At 40.0% G+C, this 23,258-nt stretch overlaps 1 protein-coding gene across 2 annotated transcripts in view; it reads right to left on the bottom strand.

Moving 5' to 3' along the window:
* The window catches only part of LOC136878996 (centrosomal protein of 78 kDa), a 411,354-nt gene that overhangs the window by 341,634 nt on the left and 46,462 nt on the right, over positions 1 to 23,258 (bottom strand). For both annotated transcript variants that reach the window (XM_067152670.2, XM_067152679.2), the window contains exon 4: positions 5,205 to 5,381. In XM_067152670.2, coding sequence (XP_067008771.1) covers positions 5,205 to 5,381 — 177 coding nt within the window. The remainder of the gene's footprint in view (positions 1 to 5,204; positions 5,382 to 23,258) is intronic.

Genomic DNA, 23,258 nt, shown 5'->3' with positions numbered 1-23,258 from the left:
ATTAAAGAAAATACAAACATAAAGATTTTAAAGAAGACAGGAAGACGAAAAATTACAAAACTTAAGAACCAAAATGGAGAAATAGTCACAGATAGGCAAAACATTACTGAAGTTATTAGAGATTTCTACTACAATCTGTATACATCAACCATTAATAAACCACCCAGTGATGAACAACTAGCCCAGAATTATACACATGAAGTAACACCGGAAGTAACCACTGCGGAGATTGAAAATGCACTTAAACAACTAAGGAATAAAAAAATCCCCTGGGGAGTATAAAATAACGAATGAAATACTGAAATTAGGTGGAAGAGATCTGCTAGAAGCCGTGAAAACACTCATCAACAAGTGTATTAACTCTGGAAGAATACCAGAAAATTGGAAAAATGATGAAGTGATACTTCTCTTCAAGAAAGGTGATAAGGAAAATTTAAAGAACTATCGTCCTTTACGAGCTCCTGGCTAAAATTGTAACCAACCGCCTCACAAGAGAACTGGATTTTTATCAACCTGCCGAGCAAGCGGGATTTCGTCAAGGTTTCTCAACTGTTGAACACATCCAGACTATTCGTCTTCTTCTTGAGAAAACCACTGAGTACAACATCAAAATTCACCTGGCCTTCATTGATTATAAAAAAGCTTTTGACTCTGGAGATTTGGACAATCATGAAGGCACTTCAAAATGCTATGATAAACTCAAGGTATATTAAGCTCCTGGAAAACATTTATGATCAAGCAACAATGGTAGTCACGAGTGGACGAAGAACTCATCACCAATAAAATCCCAGTTGGCAAAGGAGTTCGACAAGGTAACACAATCTCTCCAAAGCTGTTTACCCTTGCTTTGGAAGATGTATTCAAAACCCTTCATTGGGATAATAAAGAAATAAAAATCAACGGGTTATATTTGAACCACCTGTGTTTTGCTGATGACATTGTGCTCATAAGTGAAAATATAGATGAGCTAGAAAGCATGATCCAAGAATTAAAAACTGCCTCTGCTAAGATTTGTTTGGAAATGAACATTAATAAAACGAAAATACTAAGCCCAGACAGTCAACCACTTAACATGGGAAACCAATATATAGAAGCTGTCAATGAGTACATCTATCTTAGACAAAAGATAAAACTTGGAAAAGACGACCAACGTGCAGAAATTCCTCACAGAATAGGTATGAGTCGGACAGCATTCCGAAAACTAAGATTCATCCTTGCCAACAAGGATGTTCCAATTAACCTGAAGACCAAGGTTTATAATACGTGCGTGCTGCCAGTTACTACTTACGGTCTAGAAACGATGATTCTGACGAAGGAAAGTGATCGCAAGCTTCAGTGAACACAACGTGCCATGGAGCGATAGATGCTAGGAATCAGCCTTAGGGATAAGATCCGTTCAGAGGACATCAGGAGAAGAACTAATGTAACAGACATTCTGGAGAGAGTAGCAAGACTAAAATGGCAATGGGTAGGACACGTAGCTCAACAAGACTACAACAGGTGGACCTCTAGGATTGTTCACTGGAGACCATGGGAACACAAGAGAGGCATTGGAAGACCCCAGAAGAGATGGCTCGACGACATAAAGCTGGCGGCTGGAACATGCTGGTTCCAAGTGGCTCAAGACCGAAGACGATGGAAGCATATGGAAGAGGCCTATATCCAGCAGTGGACTGAAATAGGCTAGAAAAAGAAGAAGTGATGTGTCAGGGAGTTTCGGCTCTGCCACTGATTGTTCCATGCATCTAGTATTTTGAAGTGACTGTCTTGCAGGTTGATTGCTGTTCGCCACGATGGTTGTCTGGACTTTAATCGCTGCGGTAATGATACTGGACAATCTGAATGTATTGGTAACAGTGGGTTGTTTTCAATTTTCTTCCATGTGTTCAGCAATGACTGAGATCTTCTTAGGGGTGGGGTGGAATGTTACTTAGAACCGATAGCCAGTGCGTGTTGCTAGATTGAATACATCCTGTGATGAGGCGCATTGCTTGATTGAGCTGCGTGTCAATTATTTTGGTGTGAGCACTGTTTAACCATGTAGAACAGCAGTATTCTGCAACTGAATGCAAAAGAGCCAGAGCTGTGGATCTAAGGACTGATGCATTGGCACCCCAGGTGATCCCTGTTAACTTCTGTAATATGTTGTTCCAGGTTTTAATTTTAGCTGCTACATTCCTGAGATGAATTTTGTATGTCAGTGATCTGTCCAGGGTCACCCCTAGGTATTTAGGGCTACTGCAGTATTAGAGAATCTCATCTCTGAAACATGATGATGATGATGATGATGATGATGCTTGTTGTTTAAGGGGGCCTAACATCGAAGGTCATCGGCCCCCTTACTACTATTTAATCCTGAAAATAGGTTTGGGTAGAATGCCAGAGTTTTCCTTGCTCCAACAATAAAAAATTTACTATAAGTTTCACTACTAGAATTAACTCCCGAAACAAAATAAAACAAAACAAAAGAAACACCAACAATAATCATCACATGATGAGACCAATTCATTTTGCCACTAACAAAAATAAACATCTACAATCTATAAACATAGACTGATAATGGGTAAGATGACTGTCCATTCTTAACCTTATTTACGAGGGTAGCCCAGAAAATTATGCACCACAATTTTTTTTCAGCCCCCACACAATGGTATGAATGCAAAACTTTAGATATGAATTCTTTGAATATTTCACAGTGCACACGTAAAGTTTCCGTTTCTTCTGACAGATAGCATACTTGCAGCAATGGTTCAACATGGCGACTGTAAGTGATATACGTTATAAGCAGCATGTCGTCATTGAATTTCTCACTGTGTAGCAAGAAACTGTTAGAAACATTCACAAACTTTCATGTGCAGTTTATCGAGCATCAGCAGTCAACAGAAGTACGGTTACTCGCTGGGCACAGAGGGTGATGCCATCTGAAAGTGTTTCAACAGAGCTCCAAGATTTGCAGTGGTCAGGGAGGCCACCCACGGCTGTCACACCTGACAATTTGCAGCGTCCTGATGTGCTCATTCACAAGGACCGACGCAGAACGACTCGGCAGTTGGCGCAGGAGCTGCCAATCCGCAACGGAAGTGTAGGTGATATCATCAGTGCTCTTCATTACGCAAAAAAGTGTTCACAATAGGTTCCGTGCCGACTTACGGAGCAACACAAAAATCTCAGAAAAAACATTTCTTCTGAGATGCTGCAACATTTTGAAGCTGAGGAGGAAGAATGCCATTCGTGGGAGACATTTTGAGGATGACAAAGAGGTGATTCACACAGTGAAGAAATGGCTTTGTGAACAGAACAAGGAGTGGTACCACCAGGGCATACACGCTCTTCTGACTCACTGGAGGAGGGCCATAGAAGGTGAAGGAGATTATGTGGAAAAATAGGGAGTGTAGAACAAACATCATTCATTCTTGTGTATAAGTTTCATTGTGTTCAATAATAATTGTTGAAGGAAAAAAATTTGGTGCATTAGTTTCTGGGCTACCCTCGTATATGAACAAAATAGCTTTTTTTTTCTCTTTACGATTTGCTTTACGCCTCACCGACATAGACAGGTCTTCTGGTGACAATGGAACAGGAAAGAGCTAGGAATAGGGAGGAAGCGACCATTGCCTTAATTAAGGAACAGCCCCTCCATTTGCCTGGAGCGAAAATGGGAAATCACGGAAAACCATCTTCAGGGCTACTGTCAATGGGGTTCGAGCCCACTATCTCCCGAATGCAAGCTGATAGCTACGTGACCCAAACCCCGCAGCCACTTGCTCACTGAACAAAATAGCACCATCACTATGGAATCAATTTACCACGTGTTGTAACTGTAGAAAGAAATCCCAGTCACCTCACTATAATCTTAATTAAGCCAGGCAGGCAACAATTTTTGAAAATGAGACAAAGTGTCAAGGTGTGCTATTTACCAACTGATGAGCCCAACTTAGCACACTGGAGCGAAACGCTGGTAACCAGGAATGAGTTACCTGGAAAATTTATAATGTCCAATAAGGCACCAAATATATTGGTATTATAAATTTACTCAATCGGAACAAATATTTCAGGTTCCCTATGGGAAACAACATCTATATCATCTGATGGCCAGGCAGGCATCAATTTTTATTAATGAGACAAAGTCTCTCATAGTGCATTGGCACTGCCGGTGGCTGCAAGCAGCTCCTGCAGTGGCCTCCACGATATGCACAAGCCATGCGTCTTGGTGGATGTGCGATTTACCAACTGATGAGCCCAACTTAGCACACTGGGACAAAACGCTGGCAACCAGGAATGAGTTAGCTGGAAAAATTATAATGTCCAATAACGGACCATTTATATTGGTATTATAAGTGGTATGTTCTGAGTTGCAGTGGAGAGATAGCGTGGAATGACATCAGCAGACGAATAAGTTTGAGTGGTGTCTTTAAAAGCAGGAAAGATCACAATATGAAGATAAAGCTGGAATTCAAGAGGACAAATTGGGGCAAATATTTGTTTATACGAAGCGGAGTTAGGGATTGGAATAACTTACCAAGGGAGATGTTAAATTTCCAATTTCTTTGCAGTCATTTAAGAAAACGCTAGGAAAACAACAACAGATAGGGAATCTGCCACCTGGGCGACTGCCCTAAATGCAGATCAGTAGTGACTGATTGACTGCTTGGTCCTAAGTCAATTTAAAGACATCATATTGTTATTATATATATTTTAATATTATAATTATTTCTACAAAATTATCTTTGTCTGGTATACATATGTTTTAGTTATCACATGATTTGTTTAATTTTTATTTGGCTGAAGATGGCCACTAAGTGGCTAAAACTAGTCCCAAGACCTACGTAATATAATTTACTTCATTATTGTCACTTTATTCTTATGATGCTGGAATGTGAACCTTACAGTGTGCTGAAGTTAAGTGATGCAGTAGTAGCAAATACCTTCCTTAAAAAACCCATTTGGTGTGAGATTTGAGAATATGGTATCGGGCCAGGTCAGCCTCGGTTCTTGATCAGAGCTAGTTTTTGAAGGCAACATTCTTAGACTTCACAGCTTGTAGTACAACCTCGTTCCACAACTAGACTTGCATTTATTTCTTAACACAATAACAAAGAGAAGCATGAGAACAACATTGCCATGGATAATACTACACAGAAGATATTTACACAAATAGCAACATCTACTTGAAGTTACAACAGGTTGATTGTTTTATTTCTTACCTTTAACATTTCAGCAATAGAAATAGCTCCTTTTTCAGTAAGTTCACATCCCGAAAAATCCAATGATATAATGTTAGGTAAGTTTCGAATGATCATACATAATTTTCCACATCCTTCATCTCCAATATTGCTTCTGTAAAAGGATATATTCTGCAGTGATTTACATGCAGTAATACCCTGAAATAAAAAATATATTTTGCAACATAATATAGCTACAAATCATCTTCAGCCACCTTCAATGAATACCAATTGTAATTTTCAGCAAGAATTTTTTTTAAAAAACTGGAATGCTGACCTTACCACATAAATAATGCTTATGGTAGGTAGGAAAAAGGTATACCAAAGAACTAAGCGACAAAAGGCAAACTTTAACCTCATATGCTCAGTATTGGTAGATTGTAGACTGAAAAGGCTGTGAATGTAAATGGTAAAATACAAAAGGGCACTATTAGGAAAAAGGATATGCCAATAAATCAATTATTTTCCTGACAAAACATGAATTACTTGTTTATGTCCTTATCTCCCCAATAATTTTCAATCATCCCACAAAAGCTTTCAAATTTAATAGTATGAATGAACAGTTACATTGACATTTCAAATACCAAATAATAAAACTGCAATACTCAAACAGAGATGAACAGATCTTGAAACACTAAAAAGAAAAACATTATCTTAGAAGAAAAAGATTTTCACTACGTCAGCTATGTCAGTTTTTCAAAACAGACTTCTTTATTGCAATGGATATGCACAAGAAGAGTTTGGTATTATACCCAGCAGCACCACAGACCATGCCTCACATTGGTGAAGGCTTTAAATACAGTCCTTAACATGCCAATCACCAGGTCGCCGTCTAAAAAAAGGTGTGCCCATTGTGTTTGGCACAGTAACTTGGCAATCCTGAGATGGTTTGCCAATACAGTAGTAGCCTATGGAGAGAACAAAGTTGCTAAAGAGGTTAGATAATGTATCGCAGTTCATTAATGCTGCTTTAATGACAAAGATAAAGCAGGATAGTAGCTCAAAAACACTCTTTCAGAAAAGATGCTTTTAAAATCTGGACAAGGCATTCCTTCAGGGAATCCTGTATTCAGATGTCCCTAAAATGTATTAATGGGTTAAAAATACAAAAGGGCTTTCATGCTTTGAATGAATGAATGATGTGAAGATGTCGGGTAATAATTTGACGGTTTCACACAATATCAAAACCTGCAGCCATTTCTCAAACTACATAAAAAATTAAGCCCTTGAACACATACCGAGATCATGCCTAAAATGTGAACTGTCAGTAAATACAAGACACTACAGAATGGGGAGTACCTTGGCTTAACTTTGAGGTTACTAGAATGGGAGACCCATGAAATAGTTCACTGCTATCATTTAGAAGGGCCAGTATCATCGCAGTTAACCAATTCACGGGGCAAGCAATCTATTGGATCCAATAATTTGATCTGAAAAAGACTAAGACCTGGTCTCTGAAGTGAAATTCAAAAAGTAGTCCATGGACAAACCTTCCTTGCCGTTCCTCCCTGACCGCTACCACATGCCAATTAGTCTGTATCAGAACAACTGTTTACAAGTAGGACGAGGTTCCTAAGATGGGTTATAGGGCAGTACATTCAGGGAAACGGGATGGACTAAGGAGCAGCGATAAGAGTGCAGGGAGCTGGAAGTTGAGTAAGGATGACAAAGTTGTTAATATTAAACTGTAGAAATTATGTAGAAATTATTGTAAAGAAAGGAACAGAATTATGTAATTTATTACAATATTGTATTAGGAGTTGAATCATAGCTGAGAGGTGATATTATGGATGCAGAAATTTTCTCACAGAACCAGAGTGTTTATCACAGAGACAGGATGGGAACAGTAGGATGGGGAGTATTCAAACTGGTGAATGAAGAATTTCTCAGCTATGAAAAAGTGAAGAATGAGAAATGAAATTCAAGTTGTAAGCTTTTATCTCTAAAGATAACAGGCAACTTGATGCTTTTGTGGTGTACAGACCTGGAAGGGGTGATGCTGATGTGGAATTATTTGATAAGATAATCAGCTATATGACGACCCAGAAAAGAGTATGATTGTACCGGAGGATCTCAATTTACAAAATGTTACCTAGGAAGGTATTGCGAATGACAACATATGACCATAAATTAGTATTTACAAGTAAATCCGAGAAGGACAAATGAATCAGAAAGTGATGGAGCAAACTAGTAGGGAAGAATATTCTGGGCGTGGTGCTGGAAAATCCAGATGAGCTCTAGAGAAATTGAAGTGATAGATGGTATAAGTGATCATGATGCTGTTTTTTGTCATAGTTAAAAAGGAATACAATAGAAAGGAAAGTTGTAAAAGTAGGAACATTAGGTAGGACCATTTAGTTGACAAGACAGGCATGAGGCAGTTTTGTTGTGAAGGTACTCTTTGTCTTTGGGCAACCTGCAGCTGTTGCAGGAAGATTGTATAATAAATAATAATGATTGGTGGAAAATGGTAAACAAAAATGTAAACAGCTTATGGGATGGGCATAAACCAATTGTTGTGGAATGTGAAAACAGGTATGTACATTTAAAGGTGGTAAGGAATGGTAAAACGACTATAATATAAAAGGGAAATAAAGATTCTAAGGAGGAGATACAGGTTGGAAAGAAATAGAGTTAGGAATAGTTCTGGAAGTAAGGAGAAATTGAAGGAACTTACTAGGAAATAGAATCTAACAAAGAAGTCGACTAAGAATAACATGGCATCATAAATTTTGGTGAAAAATTGAAGGGTATGTATAGGTAGTTTAGAGCAGAAACAGTTTCCTAGAAGAACATTCTAGGAATCATTAATGAACAACAAAAGTGTCTATGTGAGGGTTTACAGCAGGCATAAGTATTCAGTCAGCAATATGTAAAGATTGTCAGATATAAGGATAATATCCAGTAATATCCAGTGAGTAATATTAAAGAAGTACAGTGGAGTCCCGAAAACTTGGCCTAATGTGGACTGAAGAGTGGCTGAGTTTGTAAAAATGCCGGGTTATCGGGAATGGGGTTTTAAAAAAATAATTATTTTTTTTGCTAGGGGTTTTACGTCGCACCGACACAGATAGGTCTTATGGCGACGATGGGACAGGAATGGCCTAGGAGTTGGAAGGAAGCGGCCGTGGCCTTAATTAAGGTACAGCCCCAGCATTTGCCTGGTGTGAAAATGGGAAACCACGGAAAACCATCTTCACGGCTGCCGATAGTGGGATTCGAACCTACTATTTCCCGGATGCAAGCTCACAGCCGCGCGCCTCTACGCGCACGGCCAACTAGCCCGGTAAAAAAAAAAAAAAAAGAGAAAATAAGTACAAGTGTTTCCTCAGAAAATACAGTGCTGTACTTGTATGTGTTGTTTGTCTGAGAATAGAACAGAGAATAAACTGCCCAAATACCCTTAAACAAAGGAAAGGTATTGTACCAGGAAAAGATTATGGGGCCAGAGCATGGGAAGGATCTAATGTAGTGTGCGGTTACAGAGAAGGATATTTTCGCAGGGCGAATAATAGATGGTAACTAAGTTTTTTTGACAATATTTATTGATATTTTCATGTAAATCATACTGCGCTTGATCAATCTCTCCAGAATGCAAAAATGAAATATAGGCACTGTTATATTCTGAGACATCCACTTGACACTGACAAAACTACAACAAGTGATAAGAGACTGTAGAAATACATGCATAACACCACCATGGCACAGCGGGACGCACTCAAACTGTCGACAGAGGGCGGTGAATCAGTAACTTCCCTCCCAATCACCACAGCACAGCGCCACGATCCTTGAGTCCAGTTAGTGGGGTAGGCCATGGATAGTATGGGCACAACTTCCACGTTCCTTTGGAGAATTTCTTTGCTTACTGTTGGAGGCAAAACTTCACATGCCCTGATGAAGGCCACTACAATTTGGCTAAAAGCTTGGCGTTATTATTTAAATAAATAAATAAATAAATATATATATATATATATATATATATATATATATAGTGGCTTTAATCCAGTTCATTTATTTCTTCATTCTACATTATTCCACCTCATCTTCCCATGCATCTAACTGTTCCTGGATATCCTCTACCTTTCCTCCCCAGACTAACAGGTCATCTGCAAACATCATCAATCTCATTTTTCCTTCCCCAATTTTCCTTGTCACTTTTGCCATTACCTCATCCATTACTACAATGAAGAGCAAAGGTGACAAAGCACTTCCTTGTTCTAATCCACTTATTTGCTCAAACCAGTCTGTTCTCTCTCCTCCTACTTTCACACTACTAAGACTCCCATGGCACATCTCCCACACTCTTTCTATCGTCTGTTCCTTGACACCTTTTTACTGTAAGGCTTACCATACCTTGTTTTTGCACACATGATCATATGCTTTCTCAAAGTTCAAGAAGGTTATCAGTAGATCTTTACCCCACTCAATGTTGCTCTTGTAGTCGCCTTACTGCAAACATCAGGTCCACTGCGGACCTTCTGATCTGAATCCATACTGCTCTTCTCAACTTTCCTTCCACCCTCTTTCTGATTCTATTCTCCAGAATCTTCTCAAACACCTCTTCACAATGAGATATCAATGTCACTCTCATATAATTTTTAAAATCTTTCCTATTCTCCTTCTTGAAGATGGATATGATTATCCCCTTCTTCAAGTCTTCAAGAATCTTCCTCTCCTTCCATACTATTGTCAACACATGATAAAGTCACTGTTTCCCTAACTCCCCTGCTGCCTTCACCATCTCAATACTCACTTCATCTAAACCTGGGGCTTTCTCTCTTTTCATCTTGTCCAGTGCTACTTCTCACAATGTTAAGTCTTTTTCTTTTTTTCCATATTTCTTCGTTCCTCTTTGCTTATACTTTTCTCCTCAATGCCTCCTTCTGGGTTCAGTAAATCTTCAAAATACTCCTTCCACATTCCTTTGAGATTCTCTCTTTTCTGCACTTCATTTCCATTTTTATCTATCATTATAACATCTTCCCTCATGCCTTTCCTCTTACTCTTGACCATTCCATACAGTACTTATTTCCTTTGCTATCTTATTCCATCATGTTTGTCCATTTTTCCATCCATATTTTCTTCTCCTCTGTCACAAACTTTTTAGCTTTTTCCTTTTTGGTCTTATATTCTTGCCTTGTCTCCGTTCTCCTCTGTTGAAACCACACTCTAAAAGCTTTATTCTTCTCCCCAACTGCCACTTTGACTCTGTCATTCCACCATGGGGGTCTCCTTGCATCTTTTCCTGGTACTAGTTCTCCACAAACTTCCTCTGCAGCTTTTACTACTGTCTTCTTCAACCTTTCCCATTCCTCCTCTCCTGCTTTTGTATTATCTGTTGGTAAGTTCAATCTTTTTTGTTTCCTGGTGCTCTTCCTTGGTTTTTTCCTCCTTCAGTGTCCATATTTAGACAAGTCTTTCTTGGTTATCTGTCCTCTTTCTTTCCTTCATTGTCCTCATTTTTATTACCAGTAGCCTGCGACCACCATGTAGGGCCTGTGATGGTATTACCCTTACATCTGCAACATTCCTCGTCATTTCACAGTCGTAGATCATGTAATCCACAATGGATTTCCTAGACCAGGCATTGTTGTACCAAGTTATCTTATGGTTTTCTCTTTTTTTTTTGAACCATGAGTTCCAAACCATCATCCCGTTTCTTTTGTACAAATCCAGTAGTTTTTTCCCCTCCTTATTTCTATTTCCCCATAAGTATATTCTAATAACCCGTCCTTTCCATGCCTACATGGGCATTCAAGTCTCCCATGCTGTTTTGGTCATTCAACTATCTCTCAAATTCTTCCTCAAAATCATCTTTATCATGTTGCATGCATCTTACTTGTGGAGTATATGCTTGTACAAGTTCCCAGCTTTTTCCCTGAACTGTTATTTTGACTTTCATCAACCTGTCAATTATCCCATTTACTTCATCTTTCAATCCATTTCTCACTACCACTCCTGCTCCATTTTACTTTCCTTCATCATTTCTTGTCCAGTAGAACCAAAAACCATCCTGCAGCTCTCTCTTACATTTCCCCATCTGTCAGCGCTAATACATCCAGTTTTCTTTTTTCCATCCCGTCTACAACCTCTTCTACTTTTCCAGTCAATGTTCGTATATTGTGCACCAATTCATAATCCTGTAACTTGCCAAGGTTGTCATCTGCTACATCTCTCCAGCTTAATGTTCCTTTCCTTAGAAGCAACTTTTATTATTAATGATAATAATATTAACAATTTACACTGACGCCCACATTAGAGCACCAAAATCAAACCTTATACAACAAAGTCTTCAAAGAATAAGTTCAGCTTTTAACACTTGACAACTGTTTCCTTTCCTAAAACTTCATTATGAATGATGATGATGATGATGATGATGATAATATGGACTTCGGTACGGAAGAGATAGCGAAAGGGACAAACCCGTAGAGTCTGTACTCCTGAGGAGAGGCTACGAAAGGCGTCCATCTCCATGTTAAGGATGGCCTAATTTGGAACCTGACAGTAGGTATAAAATGCCTTTGGGTGTAGTGAGCCAATTGTAACAATAGCCTACATGGATAAAGCAGAGATGGTGCCTCGGAAAAGGATAGAGCGCCCCTGCAGAAAGAGACGTGGATGGAGCTCTTCATGTGCTGGGGGAACTGTGAGAAATGGGCAACCAGCACCAGACTACATCAAGATTGCGAAAGTAAATGTCCTGACACTGACGGGAAAGACAGAAGAACTGGTTGACTTCATGAAAGAAAAGGATATAGCCGTATTTGGACTGTGTGAGACCAAAAACAGAGGTATGGGAGAGATTTGTCTGAACAGCGGAGGACCTGAAGCAAAAAATGGAGTGGCCATCATACTTAGAAAAGAAATCCAAGAATATGTGGAATCTACAAAATGCGTCAGCAATAGGATGATGGTGATAGGACTCCAGTTCGAAAATAGCATGATAGATCTAATTCAGTTATATGCTGCACAAATGGGTTGCATAGATGAACATCTAGAGAACATTTTAGAGGTAGTGGAGAGACAGATAAAAGGTAAGGAAGTGCTATTGATGGGAGATCTAAATGCACTAGTTGGAATGGAGAGCCAAGGAAAGGAAGATGTTGCAGGGCCCTTTGGATATGGAAATGTAAATCCAGAAGGTGAGTTGTTGGTGGATTTTTGCATGAGGAATGAAATGATTGTTAGAAACACCTGGTTTAGGAAGAAGAACAGTCAGAAGATTACAAGGTATAGTTGGGGAGATAAACGAACAAAGTCCATGATTGATCATATAATCATAAAGAAAGAACACCAGAAGAACCTTTTAGATGTTACAGCCATGCCTGAAGAAGTCTTTGGTGGAGATCATAGAGTTGTGATAGGAAAACTGAAAGTGGGAAAAACTGAAAAAAACACATTAAGAAGAGAGAAAAGAAAGTATAGTTGAAGGAGAAAAGCATACAAGAAGAATCAAAGAGAAATAATACTCCTGGTACCCAGGACGGAGATGGGGAATGTTGAAGATGAATGGAAAAGAATTAAGGAAGCACTGGTTGGATGTGCAGAAAAGGTATATGGTAGAACATAGGAAATGTGAAAGACAAAGAGACACATTGGTGGAATGATAGGGTAAAGATTCAAGTGGAAAAGGAAATGGCATGGAAACATAGAAAACATCTAAGACTGAAGAAAGTAGAAGAAAATATGTGGAGGCAAAGAACTTGGCCAAGAAAGTAGTGGAGGAAGAAAAGAAGAGAAGCTGGGCCTTATTCACCCAGAAATGGAGAGATGATATGCAGGGCAGCAAGAAATTATTGTATGGTATCTTAAGAAACAAAAAGAGAGATCAAGTAAACATCAGATTTGTGAAGGATGAAGGCGGCATAATATTAACAAAGCCAGAAGAAATAAGAAACAGATGGAGAGAGTACTTTTAGAAGCTGCTGAACATGGGAACTAATGACAGTCACTCCACGAACCACCAGAAAAGGCAACTAGTTGATGAAGAAATCGATAAAGAAGCTACAAGGAATGAGATTGAAATGGTAGTAACAAAAATGAAGAATGGAAAAAATGTTGGAAAAGATGAAATTTCAATGGAGATGATAAAGGCAGCTAGAGCTGTAGGCCTGCAGTGGACATATCGAGTTCTCAGGATTGTCTGGAAGAATAAAGAGGTCCCTAAGGACTGATAAAAAGGAATAATCATTACAATTTTCAAGAAAGGCGATAAAGTATTGAAGAACTACAAGGGAATTACTCTGATATCCCATATTGCTAAGATAATGGAGAGGATTCTGGAAAGTAGGATAAGATTAAGGGTTGAAAATCAGATAGAGGAAAATCAGTTTGGTTTCAGAAGTGGAAGGTCAACATTTTCAAAATGGCGTATGGCCTTTACTGCCGGGAGTGCCCGAGGACAAGTTCGGCTCGCCAGATGCAGGTCTTTTGATTTGACCCCGTAGGCGACCTGCACATCGTGATGAGGATGAAATGATGAAGACGATACATACACCCAGCTCCCGTGCCAGCGGAATTAACCAATTATGGTCAAAATTCCCGACCCTGCCGGGAATCGAACCCGGAACCCCTGTGACCAAAAGCCAGCACGCTAACCATTTAGCCATGGAGCCGGACAATATGGTGATGACATTCATTGACATAAAAAAGGCATATGATAGTGTCTCCAGGACTACAGTTTGAGACAGTCTGGTGCGAAAAGGAATTGGACAGGGATTAAAATATGATCATGGCAATGTCCAAGGAATGTCGTAGTTACGTGCAAATACAAGATGGCAGGACAAGTTGGTTCAAAATCACTAGTTGACCGAGACAGGGAAGTGTTTTATCACCAATCCTGTTTACAATAGTAATGGATGACATCATGAGAACAGCAAAAGCAGCATATGGAGGAAGAGAAATGACCATGTTATTTGTAGATGATATTGTGATTTGGGGAGAAGAGGACATGAATGTTCAAGAACAGTTGGATGTGGTGAATGGGAAGATTGAAGAATGTGGATTAAATGTACAAAAGAGTAAAACTCTTGTTTGACTAGAGTGGAGAAAGAAGGGAAAGGTCAGATTACACTTGCAGACAAGCCCCAGGAAGTAGTGGAGAGATTCAAATACCTGGGGAGTGAATTACTGGAGAATGCTCGACTGGATGATGGATTTTTTTTTTCCAATTTGGTTTTACGTCGCACCGACACGGATAGGTCTTATGGCGACTATGGGATACGAAAGGCCTAGGAGTGGGAAGGAAGTGGCTGCGGCCTTAATTAAGGTACAGCCCCAGCATTTGCCTGGTGTGAAAATGGGAAACCACAGAAAACCATCTTCAAGACTGCCAACAGTGGGATTCGAACCCACTACTCCCGGATGCAAGCTCATAGCTGTGCGCTCCTAACTGCACGCCCAACTCGCCCAGTGGATGCTGAAATCAGTAGGGAAGAGGATTCAAGCTGGAAGCTGTTCCTATCGTAGTGTAAGAAACATGTTATGGGACAAAGATGTGCCCTTGGAAGCAAAGGAAACTATGTACAAGATGTATTACATACCCATAACAACTTACGGTACAGAAACTTGGACAATGACAAAGAAGGGTGAGAGTCGAATACAGGCAGCCGAAATTAAGTTCTTGAGGAGTATGATACAGAAGAGTAGAAAAAACAAAATAAGGAATGATAAAATCCGGGAAGAAATTGAAGCGGTAAGAACGAGTGATAGAATAGAGAAGAGTCAACCAAGATGGTTTGGACACATAAAGCGAATGAGTGATGAAAGAATGCCAAAAAAGGTGATGAAAATGCAAATGCAAGGAAGGAGAGGCCATGGACGACAACGATTGAAATGGAAGAACACAATCCAACGCAGTTATAGAGAAAAAACCTGGACTGGGACACAGTGTTGGTGGAGGAGTGGTGGAAAGACCAAAGGAAGTGGAGAGGAACCATATTTGCCCCTACCTGGCTACAACTTGATAATGGGAAATTATTATAATAATAACAACAAAAACAATGGGTCTGTGAAATTCTTGAGAAATGGGTCGCGTAGCCCTTATTGTTCTCAGCCAGGGCTGTCTTTACCCCAGAATGGCAGAGAAGAGGATTTGAAGACAGGCTGCTGCCCTTGGAGATGAGAGGGAAAGTTTTTCAATGTTACGTGGGAGGCATTGTAGCAAACGGCCAGAACACAGATGTTTATGTATATCAAAATCACCCATTAATAATTACAGTCTGATAATGATGAGAGCCCGCTGATTAGTCAGACTGCAGCAAAAAAAGAGCTACCCTTGTTTCTAGCCCAGCATAGTGACAGATAGGGAATTATGCAAAATAACTAATTTTGTACAATGGAAGCTTACCGTTATCAAAAAATGTGTTTTTCGCACTAATCTACATACCATATTTCACACCATTATTCTACCGCCAGCACCACATTTCCTCACCAAACACTTAATTTTGTAGTATGCTTGCACTTTACACAAAAAAATTCTCATGTTATTAAATCATGATTTTAGTAAATGGTGAGTAAATTTTCAAAATTACTCAAAAAAGGTGATGGAAATGCAAATGCAAGGAAGGAGAGGCTGCCGACGACCACGATTAAAATGGAAGGAAATCATGAAAAATCATAAACAAGATGGGAAGACACAAAATCATGTTACAAATAGTCTAAAATAGGTTTAGCACAAGGAGTGACATCCAGCACCACACTTTTCAACATTTATATCAATGATCTACCAAACAAGTTAAAAAAAAGTCAACGGTATTAAGGTCAGCATGTTTGCTGATGAAGTCGTTATCTGGACGTCAACCAGTAACGAAAGCAACAAACAGAAAGAAAGGTTAGAACAAACCACGAATGCAACCTTGGAGGAACTTATCTCATGGACAAGTGAGAACAATATGATTGACAGCAAGACAAAAACTGTATATAAGTTCTTCACACTTAAACATGAAATACTGAGTTCAAACTCAAATTGGAAGACTACCATCTAGAAAAGAGCAACAGCACTAAATATCTAGGTATGACACTGGACAACACATTAAATTGGAAAACCAAGGAAGGAAAACATCTGAAAGAGCAAATACATGGATTAACCTGATGCGACTAGCCAGGCAGTAAATGGGGATGTACACAAGACACACTCAACATCACCTATAACACATTTGTGAAACCTATAATTAAATATGGAAGTAAGGTAATAGTCGCAGGAAATGAAACATGTCTAGAACAACTGGAAAGAATACAATCAAATGCCTTAAGATTAATATCAGGAGCAGTTAAAACAACACCAATCACAGCACTACAATTATATACAAATAACCCACTAACAACACAAAGAGAAATACAAAAACAAGTACAATAAACTTAGTTAAATTGGAAGCATCACAAAAAGCAAAACGGAATAACACACAATGAATGACTAAAAACCCAAGAAACACCTATAACAACTAGTAGATACCGTCCAAAATTGAAAACAACTCTGAACCAATAAGCCCATTGGACTACCTACACCTCAATACAAACCAACCCCCCCCCCCCCTCTCTCTCTCTGATAATCTCAACAAGAGAAAAAAAGAGAGAGAGAGAGAGAGAGAGAGAGTTGGTATCCCAGTAATGCCGAGAAGCTCAGCATTTAGTATGCTAAACAAAGAATTTCGTGAAGATCAGTGGTTAAGAGTCTTCACAGGCGGCTCACAAATAGATGACAGAGGAGCAGGCACTGGAGTTTTCTGCCAATTATTCTCACAATATGCTCCAGTAGGCAGATATCATAACTTCTAATTTATAGTCGTCGTCATCATCATCATCGGTTTGCCCTTCCAGCGAGCCGGGTAGGGTGTTTGAAAAGCGTTTTCCAAAGGTGCCTATTCAAAAAGATTTTCTTGTCCTTGACATTCCCAGTTCCATCCTCTTCTCTCCACGTCTTCCCTCAGCTGGTCCATCCATCTTCTTCTTGGTCTTCCAGCTGGTCTTCTACCAGTTATTCTCTTTTCCAAATAAGCACATGGTAACCTTGTGCTATTCATTTGTTTAACATGCCCAAACCATGACCTTCTCATCCCAAAGTAGGTGTCTAATGATACTGTAAAAGTCAGAGCCTTTGGTTACTCTGTTATTTCTATCTCAGCTCTATTATTACTAGCCATTACGCTTCCTAAATATCTGAATTGGTGTACCACTTCAACTTGGTGGTCCTGTATTTTTAAGTTACATTCTATATTATGTCTGCTGATTTTCAATGCTACTGTTTTTGATGGGTTCAATGTCATTCCATAATCATCAAACTTCTTACACCATGCATTCACATGCACTCCCTCCTCTGTTTCATCCCATATTGCCACATCGTCTGCAAACACCAGAGCCTGAAGATCTTTATTACCTTTTCCTTTCAGTTCCTTTAAAATGGTATCTTTTTTTTTTTTTTGCTAGTTGTTTTACGTCGCACCGACACAGATAGGTCTTACGGCGACGATGGGACAGGAAAGGGCTAGGAGTGGGAAGGAAGCGGCCGTGGCCTTAATTAATGGACAGCCCCAGCATTTGCCTGGTGTGAAAATGGGAAACCACGGAAAACCATTTTCAGGGCTGCCGACAGTGGGGTTCGAACCTACTATCTCCCGAATACTGGATACTAGCCGCACTTAAGCGACTGCAGCTATCGAGCTCGGTGAAAAATGGTATCCATAACTGCTATGAATAGAAGAGGTGATAAGGCACTTCCCTGTTGTACTCCTTTGGTTGTATTGAACCATTCAGAGTGACCATCTCCAATACTGACACAGCTTTTGCAATTAGTATATAGCATTTGGATCTTCCTAATAAGGTACTCTGGTACACCAAGTTTTTGAAGACTTTTCAAATAGTTGATCTAGGAACATTATCATACGCCTTTTCAAGGTCCATAAACACAATAATTAGGTCTTTTCCTCTTTCCCAGTAATTTTCTGCCAACATCCTCAAAGCAAATATCAGATCTGTTGTGCTTCTTCCAGCCCTAAGCTATGTTGTTCCTCTTCTAAGAGGCTCTAGTATATCCCTTACTCTGGCTTCAATGAATCTTCTCCATAATTTTAAGGCCGTGTAATAAGAGGGTAATGCCTCTGTATTTTTCACTTTTCCCTCTACTCCCTTTCTTAAAGATAGGAACTATCCTCTCTTTTGTCCAATCTTCAGGTATTTCGTTATCCTTCCATATTGTTCTGAGAACTCTATACAGCTACTGTATTCCTGGCGGACCAGCAGCTTTAATCATGTCAGCTGTAACTCCATCAGCTCCTGCTGACTTACCACTTCTCATCGTATGGAGAGCTTGTTCTACTTCTGTCCATGTAATTGAGATATCTTCCTCTATAGTTTTCAGTCCTACATCCTCAACAGAGATCTCAATAGGGCCATTTAGGAGCTTGTAAAAATACTGTCCCATTGTATCTGTGATATCTTTCATATTGCGAACAATATTCCCATCTGCTGTCTCCAGAGCTATAACTGCTTCTTTATCTTATCTTTTTTTTTCTAGCTGCTTTACGTCGCACCGACACAGACAGGTCTTATGGCGACGTCGGGACAGGAAAGGCCTAGGAATGGGAAGGAAGCGGCTGTGGCCTTAATTAAGGTACAGCCCCAGCATTTGCCTGGTATGAAAATGGGAAACCACAGAAAACCATCTTCAGGGCTGCCGACAGTGGGGTTCGAACCCACTATCTCCCGGATGCGAGCTCACAGCTGCGCACTCCTAACTGCACAGCCAACTCACCCGGTATCTGATCTTTTACTTTTTACTATTCCATATATCATTTTCATATTCTCTTTACTGTCTTCTTCCAGTTTAGTTGTAAATTCTTGCCAACTTTTCTCTTTTTCGTCCTGTACAATTCTCATGACTTCCAACTTCTTGCATCTATATTCTTTGGCCATCTCTTCCAATTGATTGTTGTCTATTCAGTCACTGTTGATTCTTCTGTCATACTTAGCCACATCAAGAACTTTTCTGGCTTTATTCCTTTTCATTATGGCTTCCTTCACTATCATTCCACCAAGATGTTCTTTTCTCTCTAACTCTTCTGATTATTCTTCCACATATTTTATCTGCGCTACCAACCAGACTTGCCTTAAAATCATTCCATTCTTTATTACCTTTCTTTGTGTCTGTTATTGGTATTTTAGCTCTGAATTCCTCTTGAAACTGATGTTTGACTTACAGATCTTTCGATTTCCAGTCTTTAATTTGTGGTTTATTCCTCCTTGTTTACTTTAATAATAGGCTTGAGACTCTTAGGTCTGCAATGAGGAGTCTATAGTCACTATCAAGGCTCTCACTAGGTATTACTTTTACATCATGCACCTTTTCTCCACTTGACCTATCTGTGATGATAAGGTCTATCACTGATCTATACTGACCATCCCAGCTGTATCTCGTTATCTTGTGGCTATCCCATTTCTAAAACCACGAGTTCTTCACCAGAAGTTGGTTTTGTGTACATAGCTCAAGCAGAAGTTCACCCTCCTCATTTCTATTACCAAATCTGTATGGACCAATAATTCCTTCATAACCTGACCTATCAGTTCCTACCTGGGCATTAAAAACTCCAATTATCATTATGTTCTCTTCATCAATGATGACCTCTAGTCTTTCTAAGAAACTTTTTTTTGGTCATCGCTACAACCCTGCCGGTGAGCATAAACTTGGATCACAGTTTGAGTTCCTCCATTTAGGCGTATTTTTGCTTTGATTAATTGCTCATTGATGAATGAGACATCTGTTACACTATCAATGTCTTTATAGAGTATAAAACCATCTCCATTCCTCGGCACTGAAGGATTACCACTACAGTATAATTTATATCCGTCCTCTAACATTCTTGTGTTGCAACCTTTCCATTTGGTTTCACTTAGCCATAGGATGTGAATATGTCTATGGTTCATTAAATCTGTGATTTTGTTGCATTTTCTGTTAGAGCCATAACGTTTAAGGTTCCAATCTATGATTGGTTCTTCTCGTGCATCTTGAATGAACATTGGACATGATGTTGTCATTAGTTCCAAGAGCACTTGAAGTATTGTGACATTCAGAATGTTTCTTTCCAAGGCTCGTTTTCGTTTTGAAAGCAACTGCATTATACTCTTGTTATGACTTGCTAGACCTAACGTACTACAGGATTTTCTTTCAGGGTGGTCTCCCTTAGCCTTTGGCAGTCGCCTGCCTCACTACAAGGCAGCAGCTGATGAATTTATGTGTTATTTCCCAACACAAAGATCTCATCTTATCCAACCTTCTAAAGGAAAACTCCTCTACTCGCAGCTATTGGTTATCCCTTAGTTTGCCTGGTTTGGTATCGGCCACCAGACCTTCGGCCAGACAGTCGCAGGTAGTACCCTCTACTGACGCACACGGTAGCAGAATATATTCATTTTAAAAAAGCAGTCCTACTCACAGATTCACTAGCTGCCATAAAAGTACCGTAATATCCTTATCCTCAAATACCAAACCCCATTCTTCAAGAATTCATTACATTAAACATCCACAAACAAAATTAAAAACTTTAAAGAGAAACATCACTTTACAATGGATCCCCACACATGTAGGAGTATAAGGCAACGAACTGGCAGATAAACTAACAACAACAACAACAAAAAAAAAGTTACTAGTACCCACATGAGAGCCAAAACCAGCAGCTAACTCAATCAAGAAGATAATCACAAATAAAAACCTTGAAAAATGGAAGAAAGAAACTACCCAACTTACTACAATGAAGAAATGGAAAAAATAAATGACATCCTATAGGACAAAAAAGCAAGCCGAGAAAAGAAGCAGTGGCAATCTTCAGATTGGAAACAGGGCAAAACTGCTTAGCTGCACATCTAGCTAGAATCAAAATATATCCGACGGAAAAGTGTACCATTTGCAAAATTACTGGATCAGTGATGGACTTGAAACACCTACTTCAGTGCACAGGACTCAAACAACACAACAAAAGCAAGGAAATTTACCAGCCCTATAGTGGACAGCCAGGAACAAGATGATATAAGACTCTGTTCCCTAATACATCTGTACATTATTAATGTTATTTGTATATTACTGTTGTTTAGAAATATCAGTTTTGTATTGGAGTTACTTTCCAATAAACCCATAGGTTACAACAACAACAATCATTAAAAATCTTTTATCTTTACCTCACAACCTGTGCACACATTAAAAATCCTCACCAAACACCGAATTAATAACATAGCAACACATAACTCCCTTAAACTGTGTGCTCTCCATATCACCCACTCCCTACTGCATAAGTTTACATTACTGATAAGAAGAGACATGCGGGCCATCAGCATTTAAGCAAACATAGTTGGTGAATTGTTGAGGTTTGCGACAAGGACTCTCTATAGAAGAAGCTGGAAGCTGATTAACAATGAAGAATGCATCCAGAATGATGTGGAAGTGGGAACTATGAAGATCTCCCACTGGCTTACATACACTCATGATCATAAAAATCAGAACACCTCGAAAGACTAGAGATAGAAAGTTCATATTCACAGGACATGTTCATTAGTATGTTCTGCAGAAATGATTAGTATTTCAGTCACCTAGGTTCACCATGTGTCCTGTTGCCTAGTAGGCACTGGGTCCTCCATGGGCACTGATAACTTGATCCATGTGTGATGGCATTGACGCGTATAAGGCGCGAATGGCATCCCAGGGTATAGCCATTCATGCTGCGTTCACCTGGTTCCACAGTTCATCTTTGGTGGTTGGCACTGGGTCACAGCGCCACACCCGTCGTTTCACCATATCCCACGCATTTTCGATTGGCGACAAGTCCGGTGATCGGGCGGGCCAGGGCAACAGTCTGACATCCTGTGACAACAAGAAGGCACGTGTTTGTGCAGCAAATGTGGTCGCGAACTGTCCTGCTGAAATGTGGCGTCTGGCGTGTCGTGCAGAAAGGGTATGGCTACAGGTCGCAGGATATCATTCACGTAGGTCAAACTGGTCACAGTGCCCTGGACACACACCACCTGTGATTTGTGGTTGTACCCAATAGCACCCCACACCGTAAGGCCTTGAGTTGGCACTATATGTCTTGCGCAAATGCAGTCAATGTGATCTCTCCCCGTCTGCGGCGAACCAAAATGCGGCCATCATTTTCAAACAAACAGAACCTGGATTCGTCCGAAAACACTATCTGCTGCCATTCCTGTCTCTAGTGATGTCGTTCCATACACCATTGCAGTCTAGCATGTTTATGCACATTAGTCAAAGGTAGGCGAAGTGAAGACGTGCCGGTAACCCAGACCGTAATAAACTGAGATGGACTGTCACTCCTGATAGGGTACGATGTGTTATACTGTCCCACTGTTGCGCCAGAACCGAGGAAGACACAGATCTGTCCTGCAATGCCATTCGGATGAAGTGACAATCTTCTTGAGGGGAGGGGGGGGGGGGTCTGGGTGGTGCAACCAGACCCATCTCGTCATGTTCTATGGCCTTCTGTGAACCATTCTGTACACACCCGTTGCACTGCCAACACACTTCGTTACACACGAGGAGCAATTTCCCGGATGGATACATCACGTTCTCTATTGTCAATAATGCACCCTCTTTCAAACTCACTCATTTGACGGTACGGTTCTCGTAGACATCTGCGAGGCATCCTGCATGTCTGCTCAAGTCACACTGATCCATTACCTTCGGTTTATAGCAACGAGAGCCGCAGCAACATTTTACCAGTTGGTGGTGGTGCGCCAAGATATCGATGTGGACCTTGAACCAGAGGGCCGACATGGTTTAAATGCTAATCATTTCTTCAGAACATACTAATGCACATGTCCTGTGAATATGAACTTCCTATCTGTAGTCTTTCAAGGTGTTCTGGTTTTTATGAACATGAGTGTATAAAATGGTTCATGTTTGTGAGTTACTGTAGTCACGCCCTAGTCTGTGAACCATGGGCAACGGCTGAGCAGCCTAGTAAGTGGTCCTGAGAGTTGGGATACCAGTTGCTATGAAATGTGAGTGGGCATTTTGGACATATTCTGAGTCCTGGCCCT

This window comes from Anabrus simplex, chromosome 1 (genome assembly GCF_040414725.1).
Source record: "Anabrus simplex isolate iqAnaSimp1 chromosome 1, ASM4041472v1, whole genome shotgun sequence".
NCBI lineage: Eukaryota > Metazoa > Arthropoda > Insecta > Orthoptera > Tettigoniidae > Anabrus > Anabrus simplex.
Note: the sequence above shows the minus strand (reverse complement) of the source record. Positions and strands in the feature narration are given on the sequence as shown.